Source organism: Phyllobates terribilis, unplaced genomic scaffold (assembly GCF_046119375.1).
Source record: "Phyllobates terribilis strain yellow unplaced genomic scaffold, ASM4611937v1 Scaffold_1__5_contigs__length_1240528914, whole genome shotgun sequence".
In the NCBI taxonomy this organism is placed as follows: Eukaryota; Metazoa; Chordata; class Amphibia; order Anura; family Dendrobatidae; genus Phyllobates; species Phyllobates terribilis.
In genome coordinates, this window is record NW_027362761.1 from 565,741,841 (window position 1) to 565,754,094 (window position 12,254).

General features: G+C 41.9%; 1 protein-coding gene across 2 annotated transcripts in view; it reads right to left on the reverse strand.

Annotated features, from left to right (window-relative positions):
* Window positions 1–1,822: 1,822 nt before the first annotated feature.
* The window catches only part of LOC141270649 (ornithine decarboxylase-like), a 59,193-nt gene continuing 48,761 nt past the window's right edge, over window positions 1,823–12,254 (reverse strand). For both annotated transcript variants that reach the window (XM_073680740.1, XM_073680746.1), the window contains exons 7-10: window positions 8,926–9,091; window positions 3,695–3,842; window positions 3,076–3,182; window positions 1,823–2,316 (exon numbers count right to left, since the gene is read on the reverse strand). In XM_073680740.1, the coding sequence (XP_073536841.1) occupies window positions 2,062–2,316; window positions 3,076–3,182; window positions 3,695–3,842; window positions 8,926–9,091 (676 nt within the window). In that variant the 3' untranslated portion in view covers window positions 1,823–2,061. The remainder of the gene's footprint in view (window positions 2,317–3,075; window positions 3,183–3,694; window positions 3,843–8,925; window positions 9,092–12,254) is intronic.

A 12,254-nucleotide genomic window follows, 5' to 3' on the forward strand; every position in this document is an offset into this window, starting at 1 on the left:
AAATACATTAACCTTTGAGCCAATAGAAAGTGAAATCAAATTAGATATGTTGGGTAAATGTTTCTCATGAAACCCTTTGTGATATTGTAGACTATAAAAATAGGGTTTTTCATTTCTTAGGTCACATTTATAGTACCTCTAGTATTTATAATACTTCTCCTCCACAACACCACTGCTCAATACAAAAAATGGTAGATTTTATTTATGTAAGGATTGATGCGGAATAAATATATCGGACATGTTCATGTGTATTCTGTGTCACTTTTGAATAGCATTATTATTATATTATTAGAATAGTATGGAATTTACCTCTATTCCATGAAAACTGGACAATTGTTTGATTCTGCATGGAGAACATCACGTGTTCCTCAGATGTTCTAGATTGTGTCTTCAGGAGCATCCACTTTTATCCACAGTCAGTAAAGCTGACCATACACATGAGATTGCTGTTGACCAAGCATTTGTTCAACAGTGATTTCTCCCTATGTGTATGGGGACCTTAGATTTCTACTTTATTTTAAATAAATAGTTTAGAATTTAAAGTAATCCATATACAGTATTTATATCCCTATACACATTAGACTAATGTCGACTCTAACACACCAATATCGAATGGTTCAGTTGACAGTCTAATGTGTGTTTGGACTCTCGACTTCCCCCCGATAGATGATGTCTGATTTTGTACTACCGATTCTTCTATTTTTGGAGAGATAAGCCGTTAAAATGTCTCAGAGAATACAGGAACGCTCGGCAGAGAGTCAAGGGAAATGACTGTCATATAAAAATCGTCCGGATGATATTCATAATGATATTTAATGTTTTGGGGCATTTTTGTTATACATATAAGTGCATATGCTAATATCATAGGATGGATCTACCAATGGTCTGTAGATAAATATCTCATGTCACTTCTGTATTGAGAGTTGAGTGGTGCTGATGATGACACATCTGCACATACCTTCAAGGACAAGTGCCTGATGCATACTGGTAGATATGTGCAGACGTCTCATCACCAGCGCCATCCAACGGCCAAAGCAGAAGTGAGCCATGTCGGACAACCCTCTAGAGGTTTAGTTGTTCCAAGTCACTCAGCTGTTGGGAACTTGGGGTGATCCAACAACAAATACTATTTTCTCAAGTGCAGGATAGCGATTCTTTCCCAGGTGTTAAAAGAGGTCCTACAAAGACTTTTAGTGACAGGTCAGAAGTTTTGATTGGTGGAGGTCTGGGCTTTAGGACACCCACTGATCACTAATAATTTTCTGTGATCCTTCTTCAATCAACCACACCTCAATGACTGTAGTGGCCGAAGATTTTTGTATCTTTGTTTCACAGATTGGTGAAAGTTTCAGCACATGGACCTCCACCAAGCAAAACATCACTAAGAAATGTCATAATTTTTGGGAAGCCCAGTTACAATTCCACCTTTTGGCGCAAATGGATATTACTATTTGTCCACGCTGGGGTTTACATCTGAAGCAGGATCAAGAGCTAAGCCCACTTAACATGCCGGCTGTGCTATACTGCAGGTAACAGCAGCTACAAGAGCTTGCTCCGATTGCTGATGTTTAACCATTTTGATTCCGCTGTCAATTACAGAAGGCAGCATTTAAATGGAGCAATGGCAGCGTTACGATGGTTTACCATGGCAGCAGTGGGACAACTGAAGGCTGCCATGTCTACAAACTTGGTAGACAGCTATGGAGGCTTTCCATGGTTGACTGTATCTGGAAATTCCTAGACCATCATACTATTGCAGTATACAGAACAAGCGCTCAAAGGGTGGCAGTATCAAGTACCAAAAAAAAACAGGTTATACAAGTTTGATATTAATCAATTGGTTTAAAAATGCCCAAGAGAGAAGGAATTAAGGTTATGGTTGAATATTGCACATATTTTGAAGAATTATAGTAGGGTTGTGGGGTGAATTATATGGCTCTGCAAATGAAGAATGTGGCTCTTTTTGGGACTGAGCGGTAAGAGATTAAGGCTCCATCAGTAGCCGGTGTCCATTTTTATTTTATTATCTGTGCATATCAGGAAGCAACAACGACAGTAAAATTATTGTATGGCCAAAATTCTCATTTTTTGGATTTTCTTCATCTTGTCTTCACTAATTGTATAGTACACGGCCGGTATTTGAAACCCATTAAATGTTGTCGCGTTTGATATTGAATAGGCACCCTTGTTCGGGAATATTATCCATTCGCCCATTTCCAGATCTGGGAGACTGACCTCTTCTATAATAACGTCATAATCTGTACAGCAGGGGCCCCAAAGTCTGCTGGGAAACTGTTGTTGTGAATGGTGGTGGTCCTAGTACAGAAGGAAAAAAAAATAATGAGTGTAAATACAGGTGCTTCTCACAAAATTAGAATATCATCAAAAAGTCAATTTATTTCAGTTCTTCAATACAAAAAGTGAGACTCCTATATTATATAGAGTCATTACAGAGTGATCTATTTCACGTGTTTAATCCTGTTAATGGAGGATCACAAGGAAATGGACAGCATGTGACTTAAATATGAATGTCTGAGCCAAGGGTCTGAATACTTATGACCATGTGAGATTTCAGTTTTTCTTTTTTAATAAATTTGCAAAAATTTCTACATTTCTGTTTTTTTCAGTCAAGATGGGGTGCAGAGTGTACTTTAATGAGAAAAAAATTAACTTTTTAGAATTTACCAAATGGCTGCAATGAAACAAAGAGTAAAAAATTTAAAGGAGTCTGAATACTTTCCGTACCCACTGTATGTGTCTGTATGTTTGAGCTGTATATACATGCGTATGTATGTATTTGCCCTATGTATACTGTAAGATAGCTCTCGGACACATAGCTGATGGGAGGTATGTATCACCGAGATAGTTGTCGTCTGTGATGTAATGCTGGAATGTTGCTCTAGTGCACATAAGCATTAAGAGGATTGTTTGGTGCATCCGGGCCCAGGTTTTACGGGCAACCTGAGAGACAAGGGGTCTGAATACTTTCCGTACCCACTGTATATATGCTCCAATCTGATATAACCTGAGTATCCCTTCATCATGCGTGTATCATTGGTAGAAAAGGTCATTTACCTTCAACGGTTTCATTTTCAGACCTCCTAATTCATGAACCCAAAATGTTCCAAGTACTCCGTCATTCATATAATACGAGAGTTTCCTTATCTCTTTCCCATCTGTGCCTGTAAAACAAAAAAATCAATGCACAATGTCTCCTAGATCCCAGATTGTCTATGATTTTGTACCTTGGGTTCATAGCGAAGAGTCTAATAAGTTTTGGAGGTCAGCCTCAGACTAAATAATTTGGAGATGAAGCCATTTTTCTTGCTTTAATTTTTCCTCCCGTTCCTCCAAGAACCATAATTTTTTCAGTAGATAATGTTATACAAGGGTTTGATTTTGTATTGAACCTCGAAGGAGATCAAGGCTCCACTGAGCACTTCTACCTCTTCAGGCTAAAGATCAATGGAGGTCTCAGAAACTGGACCTCCACCATTCAGAACTTTTGACATGTCTCTCTCTTTCTGTGACTCGTCAACAGTTTTCTAAAAGTGCAGTTTCTCTTTAAAAAAAAATCAGCTAAAAGAGGAACCATCGCTTGAGTGAATGTAAAAGATTTTGCAACACCCAAAATAATTGATCTTCGTAAGAAGGATAAAATCAAATATATCCCAAAGCACCATAATCTTCTCACCTGTCACATACTCCTCTTTTTTGCCAATGATATTTAGAGCGGCTGTAAGAGCAGAGCCTACGAAAAATCGTCCAGGCTCTGAGATAATTTCCACTTCTTCCTTACTGGGAAAATACTGATTCAAAGCTTCAGAAATCACCGCGGTAAACTAAAATGAGAGATAATGACAGGCATTTAAAGCGAATTGTTCAGATTATTTTTCAGCCCTAAATATCCACCACAACCTGAAAATGTATGTGCTTTGCTTTCTAAAGATGTTCACGTATGTGATAATAAGAGAAGCAGAAGAGTCAAGGGTGGCCATGCTGAAAAAAACTCTTCCCATAAGGCTAGATTGACAGCATGTGCTGTTGGTTTCAGCCATTTTCTACTTCTGGCCCAGTGCAATGATGAGATCATGAAAAATGTTCTCTCCTTCACTGAACACAGGCTGGTTCTTAAATACAATGGTGTGCTATGGCACATGCTGGAAATTAAGCCATTAAGGGCTTTGGGCATGACCATTCTTGATGGCTAGACCTTCATTACTCCGGAAGAGTAATAATAATAATAATCTTTATTTTTATATTTGTGCCAACATATTCCATTTACAGTATTAGTGTGACGCTGAGACAGGGTAGCTAGGTGGTCCGAGGTCAGACACCAGAAGGACTCGTAGTACAGAGGAGTAAATCAAAGGCATGGTCAAGAAACAGTCCGAGGTCAAATGGCAGGAGGGTACGTCAAAACCAGGGAGTACAAAAAACAGATAGTAAAAGGCCAAGTCCGGGGTCAGATACCTGTACAGTCATGGCCAAAAGTTTTGAGAGTGACACCAAAATTATATTTTCACATGATCTGCTGGCCTCTGGTTTTTACTAGTGTTTGTCTGATGTTTATATCACATACAGAAATATAATTGCAATCATATTATGAGTACCAATAGGTTATATTGACAGTTAGAATGAGTTAATGCAGCAAGTCAATATTTGCAGTGTTGCCCCTTCTTCTTCAAGATCTCTGTAATTCTCCCTGGCATGCTCTCAATCAACTTTTGGACCAAATCCTGACTGATAGCAGTCCATTCTTGCATAATCAATGCTTGCATTTTGCCAGAATTTGTTGGTTTTTGTTTGTCCACCCGTCTCTTGATGATTGACCACAAGTTCTCAATGGGATTAAGATCTGGGGAGTTTCCAGGCCATGGACCCAAAATCTCTATGTTTTGTTCCATGAGCCATTTAGTTATCACCTTTGCTTTATGGCAAGGTGCTCCATCATGCTGGAAAAGGCATTGTTGGGCGCCAAACTGCTCTTGGACGGTTGGGAGAAGTTGCTCTTGGAGGACATTCTGGTACCATTCTTTATTCATGGCTGTGTTTTTAGGCAAGACTGTGAGTGAGCCGATTTCCTTGGCTGAGAAGCAACCCCACACATGAATGGTTTCAGGATGCTTTACAGTTGGCATGAGACAAGACTGGTGGTAGCGCTCACCTCTTCTTCTCCGAATAAGCTGTTTTCCAGATGTCCCAAACAATCGAAAAGGGGATTCATCAGAGAAAATGACTTTGCCCCAGTCCTCAGCAGTCCACTCCCTGTACCTTTTGCAGAATATCAGTCGGTCCCTGATGTTTTTTCTGGAGAGAAGTAGCTTCTTTGCTGCCCTCCTTGAAACCAGCCCTTGCTCAAAGAGTCTCCGCCTCACAGTGCGTGCAGAAGCACTCACACCAGCCTGCTGCCATTCCTGAGCAAGCTCTGCACTGCTGGTAGTCCCATCCCGCAGCTGAAACAGTTTTAAGATATGGTCCTGGTGCTTGCTGGTCTTTCTTGGGCGCCCTGGAGCCTTTTTGACAACAATGGAAGCTCTCTCCTTGAAGTTCTTGATGATGCGATAGATTTTTGACTGAGGTGCAATCTTTGTAGCTGCGATACTCTTCCCTGTTAGGCCATTTTTGTGCAGTGCAATGATGGCTGCACGTGTTTCTTTAGAGATAACCATGGTTAACTGAAGAGAAACAATGATACCAAGAACCAGCCTCCTTTTAAAGTGTCCAGTGATGTCATTCTTACTTAATCATGACTGATTGATCGCCAGCCCTTTCCTCATCAACACCCACACCTGTGTTAATGGATCAATCACTAAAACGATGTTAGCTGCTCCTTTAAGGCAGGACTGCAATGATGTTGAAATGTGTTTTGGGGGTTAAAGTTCATTTTCTGGGCAAATATTGACTTTGCAAGTACAGTAATTGCTGTTAAGCTGATCACTCTTTGACATTCAGGAGTATATGCAAATTGCCATTACAAAAAATGAAGCAGTAAACTTTGGAAAAATTACTATTTGTCTCATTCTCAATACTTTTGGCCATGACTGTACTCAGAGAGCATCCAAAGCAGAAGGGATAATCCACAAGAATCGTCACAACAGATACAAAGTCATAAACAAGATCAGAAGTCAGACACAGAGCAAGCACGCACCTAAAGCAAAGCTACAACTGACAATCTGCTGCTTACAGCAAGCAAGCTAAATACCTAGCAAATCGTTTGAGAAAAATGACCGTAGGCTAGACCAGATTGAGCAGCAGGGATGTCGTTCAAAATGCTGATGCTAACTCCGGCACGCCCCAGGATCAGATTGTGTGACTGGACTGTCCCTAGCAAAACCCACAGTACAGCTGACTCCAGTTCCATATGGCGGCTGAGCTGTCACTCACAGCGTTCCTAGACCACAGTCAGTTATAAAACCATGACAGTTAGCGCATGCAAGGATTAAAAGTCTATTTTTAATTAATTCTGCTGCTATAATTACAAATGATGGAAACCTTTAGAAAGCAAATGTAGACATTTTTGCAACATGTAACACATTGTGATCACAAGTTGACTAGAATGTTATCAGGACTCCATTTTCCTCATATAAATGCATGAAAATCATGAGTAGCCATGACAATTGTGCGATATCTATCTAATTTTAGTAGTGCATACCAACTAATGAAAGTTTTATTGAACAATCAGAGGTAATAAATCACCCTTTTCTGGAGATCCCACCCATTTTACAACCCAGAAAACAGGACACTTGTACGATTACACGTGTTAGGCATATTGGTTTAGCAGAAGTGCTTCATGAATGTGCCATGGTATCTTCATGGATCAGGGACATATATAAAAAGTCATGGAATGATGGAAAACACGGGATGGATAAGCATGTTACTGATCTGCAAATAATAAAAACATGGAAACAACATTTTTAAAACATCTTGATTTATTCAGTATCAAGCATGAGCGACACTCAACGTTCCCACATGAAGGTCTCTTCATGCCATTGCCCACGTGGTCTCCAGACCAATCTCTGCTAATCATTGCATCTCAGACAAAAGCGGCATTCATTGTTGAAGATGATAGGCTATCATTCCAGCCTTCATTGTCGTCTTGCTCTGCACCACAATAGCCTTTCCGAGCAGTGACATGAGGTCAATAGGAATGTGGCAATGCCAAGAAGAGACCTTCACGAGGAAATGTCACACCGGTCCTACTCCCACGATTATGGTGTAGATTGGCATAATGTACAGTAGCCAGACCCCTCCAGTCTTTACTTATTCTACACTAACAGCTCGGTTTGGTCGCTGAACTAGTGGACGGTCATGCTGCTGTGAGCTATCATGGCCTGCAGCGTCTCCGGACTTGTCTCCCATGAAGCACATCTGGGACGTCATTGGTCAGCAATTTCATAGGGAGCTGCCAGCAGCGGTTCTTGATGATTTGCCCAAGTGCACTCAGTGGCAGAACCTTCCTCAGACGACCATTAATAACCTGATAGCAGCCAAGGATGTAAGCATCGGGATTTCTGCACATTACGCTCATACTTGAGTCATTTGCATATCAGTAACATGTCTATTCATTTTGTAATTACTATAATTGCACAACTTTTCCTTCTTGGTGTTGCAGTTTCAATGTTGAGGAGTGTAGAAATGTCACCCCAAAATAATTAGTTTGTGCTTTTATGCTATTATGCCAGTGACACGAAAAAAAAATCACTTTCCAAACATCAGAGGAATTGATGATGATGATGATGATTATGATGACTTGCTTTAAATAGAACATTGAAAGTAGTGTTCCTCGTTCACAGATGATAGAAGGAGGCAGATAATCACAGGACAGTTAAGAAACTGTTTTACTCACAAAGAGGTAAAAAGTTTTGTTTTAACAGTCTCACAAGAGACACTTGTGACAGTGTGCAATCTCTTCATCAGCACTTTGGATCATTGCTTGTGTCTCTTATTTTGCGGTCACAAACATTGTTTGTGACTGCCATCCTCACTGTCTGTACTCTCGTGATATGGGCTTATCTTCTCCACCTGGGTTAAACTATACTGGGCAGAGCTCATGCTGGAGCTTGTCTATATTCCTCGGCACATCTCAGTAGCAAATGCTACTCACCCCTACATGCTGGCTAGCTATGGTGCAGACATTTCCTTACTGCTGCAAAGCTTCTTCTCCTCTTTGCCTCTCTTCATTTGAGTGGGGCTTAAATGACATCATTTCCTAATTTTTGGTAACAAGGCTGCAGATTGATTTTTCAACTCTCTCACAAACAGCCACTTCATTCTTTTTTACACTTATATTTAAAACTGTGGCAAGACATTTCTTGGGATCTTCCTATGGAGTATTGGATTCTCATACCACTGTCGCGGTAGCCCCTTCCAAGGAGAGCTAGTTTGGATTGAGATACAAATTCTTTTCAAATCTGCCATTTTTGGTTCAAATTTAATAAATAAAATAAATACGATGCATAGAAGAAAAGAAAATAAGACACAGTCAGTGTCCGAGTGTACAATTCTTGTCTGCCCTAAGATCCCAAGCAACAAGTATTTTATTACACCCCCAAAAGAAAGGGAATGGCTACGTACATTACCTAACACAGAAAGTATTTTAATTGGAAATAACAGAGTCGTAAACTATTGATTCTCCAGAAGTCCTTGAAAGTTGGCTGTGTCCAATTAACTATACTCTTAAAAACAAGGAAAGCTTTACATAAAGACACTTCATTAGAGACAACGCCCTGTGTTATTGCTTTATGAATAACACTTATAAAGCTAATATTAAAATACAAAATTATCAAAGATATATGAATTGTCTAAATAATAATAAAAGCAAAGTATAAATATTTACCATAACACCACCTACATACACAATCTAACAAACAGTAATGTTAAAGTACATAAGTTTGACATCAGGAGGCCACTTGGTAACCTTACTTCTTCAAATCCCGGCTGGAAGTCGTCATCTCCTGGAAAGCCTCCTCCAATATCTAACAGCCTCATGTCATGACCAACTTTCTTTCCAAGGTCAAATACATATCTGGAATCTGCAATGGCCTGGTAAAAAGATTTTGGCTGTCTGGATTTGGTACCGATATGAAAGCTGCAGCAGAAGTCAAATATAAAAGTTATATAGAAGACAAATGTAACCAAAACTTAATTATAGAGTATTGTTTTCATCTTTTTTTTACTAGTTGGCATCAGTGACAGGGAGAGTAAGTATTAGTTACCAACAAGACCAATATTACAAAATCCACCGACAACCTGTAAAGAGCAACCTGAATTTTGCCCGCTGTAGGCTGTTGGAGGGGGCAAGGATTGGGCATGTTGTACTTTAACATGCCCGATCATTTGTTCTGTGAGAAATAGGCAGTATCTTCTAGATAAGTTTATGATAAATTGTTATGTAAAGTGAACACACAGCTTATCTCTCTCAAATTGAGCCACTATAGTCATCTCCAATTTTTAAAATGGCTTTCATCTTGAAAAAAAAATGTGTCTTTAGATACCCCGATCTTAAGATACTGATGACAGTCCCAAGTCCGGGCAGTTCCACTTCTGGCTTGTGTTCGAAACAGGAGAGAGTTTCATTTGTTCTCACGTGATCAATACTGTATATCAAAGAGGCTGACTGTTGATTTCAATAGCTGAGCCAGCACCCTTCTCTGTGTGTCTGCTGTGACACAGAAGGAGGTGGTTTAGCTATTGAAATAAACTCAACCGCCAGCCCCCTTCATTCATGTCACTGGTCACATGTTTCACACAGGAAACAAACAGGAAGCGGACCTGTCCGGGACCCAGAACTGGCACTGATATTTTTTAGTTTGGGGCACCTTTTTTAATGCAAGCATATTAGTATGTTGCATACAGTATATGTTATCTATATGTTAACCTAGCATTTACGATGATTGGTCCTGGGCTTTAATGCCTCACAATTGCAAATTTAGCAAATTTATAGCACGAGTTTAAAGCCCCTGCAATCTAGCAGGAGCAGGTCCGGTCTCCAGCTGTTACTGCTGTTAGATACAGTCGCAGATCCTGGGGAGAAGACAGAATCGGATTATTAGTGTTTCTGTCTTCTCTTTTGCCAGCTATAGAATGCTCAATTATCGCTATGTACTGAATAGAAGCACCGGTACTGCCGAAGCTTTAGAAGGATCTGGTGAAGACATAAACGGTAGGTGTGTGCCAAGAAGAGCTGAGCTGCTAGGTCTTAGCAGATGAGTTCTGCTCTGTGTATAAAAAGAGGAATATAAAAACGCAGAAACAATGATCAAGAGGCCACAAGATGATGTATATATAAAAAGATCTTTATTTAGCAATAATTAATAGGGAGAATGTGGGGAAGAACAAGTGCAAAATGTGCAGGCAACTGTGTGCACAAAGGACGCACAGTATTGTAGTCATAATACATAGCAGTAGAATAACAGCATATATGTGTGTCACCCCAGGTCTGGATGCCACAAATATTAAAGGCTGTGTCTGAGAGCAGGAGGGAGGTTCCCTGGACAGGGACAATTAACATACAGCACCTCCTGTTCCAGGCCAGTAGGGGGAGCTGGCTGCCCCTATAAAAGCTGGAACTGAGGGCAGGGTTAGAGAGAACTGGACGACCTAGCTCAGGACTGAGACTAGTCCCAGAGAAGGAGGGACAGTTCAGCTGTAGCCAAGGAGTCCATGAGGCAGAGGAGAAGCTGCGATCCAGGGACAGAGGCGACGAGAGCCGGTCCTGGCTGAGAGAACTACACTACCGGACATTGGGGTCCGAGGCTGTCAGGGTTGTAAGCCCAGCAGCAGAGAACCAACCCGCGATGGATTTCAGGTCCCTTGGCCTAAGAAGCCTGGAGGCTCCGCCATACAGAGGGACCAGTACAGCACGGAGAAGCAAAAGGTACCTAAGGCCCGAGTCGCAAGCCATACAGGCGAAGTACATGGCCAGCTCAGGGACGTGGGCTATTACACCACGAAAAGGGGGATAGTCAGCAAGTGCAGAGAGAAAAAGGTAGGCCTTCACACTCACCCTGACCAGTGGGGCTCGCCCGAATGCTCTCAGATACCCAGGCCCATTCCTAACCGGTACTCCTGTTGGGTCATTAGTACTAACTACAATAAAGACCCTGGACTGTTTGAAGCGGACTCTGAACTCTTATTACTGCGGCCTGCACTATCACCCCCAGCATTCACCTACACTGCCCTGAGGCTACACTCTTCCCGTGGTGAGTTGTCCTACCCCTGTGCTGCACACCAACACCAGCCTCAGCGGTCTGCCTCGCAGCAGCAGTCATCCCTGACCGCAATCCACGGGTGGCGTAGTCGGACATTCAAAACACTGATAAATAGACTGCCACACAATTTGGTCTGACCACCCTGAGCCACGGGATCGGGTTGCCACTACTACCCCCAGCATCGCATAGAAGCCCGGTTCCGGGTGCCCCATGGCCCAGGGGGTGAGTCAGCTTTGGCGTAGTCGGCAGGATTGTGACCAACCCGCCACAAACGGGTATTGCGTGCCTGAAAAAGACTTCATACTTACCCGAGTAGAGCCTAGAAAAATTGGAGTGGGACACCCAACATATCAAAAACAACAGGATTGTTGTATGATTTAAAAAAGTCACTTTTATTAGGTAGAAACATTAAAAAATGTATGTATATATAAAGATAGTGGACAAGGTCAAATAGGGTAGGAAATATATGAACAGCAATGGCGGCAATAAATATGTGGGTCCCCCGGGGACACGGTATAAAAATCACATCAATGGATTCACAAATCATGGAGCAATTAGGATAATATATCCACAGTATATACCAATATAAGGCATTTCTGCAAGCTCAGAATCTAAAGATGAAGAAGGGAATGGCCACTGCTCAAAATAAGAGAGGAAATGGCCAGAGTCGAGAAACAGTTCAAAATAGGGAACTCACCCATGGGGACTGGGGACTGGGGTAACCACGTAGCCGTGCTGTAGCCCCAACGCGCGTTTCGCGTGGCTTCCTCAGGGGGCTGTGGTTGTGGATGGGGTGGGCATCAGTTAAATACCCTCCTGGATGCATCGCTGATGAGTGCAGCGCATGCGGAGTGACAGCGTCCCCCCGCACCGCGTCACGTCCGGCCAGTTTCCCGGGGGAGCGCGGGCAGTGACGCACAACACTTACCTGAGTGAAGTTTCCCGCCATCCGGAGCCGTTTCCCACCATCTTCAGCCGTTTCCCGCCATCCTCAGCCATTTTCCCTCCATCGGGCGCCATCTTCGGGATGCCGCGCGGGAA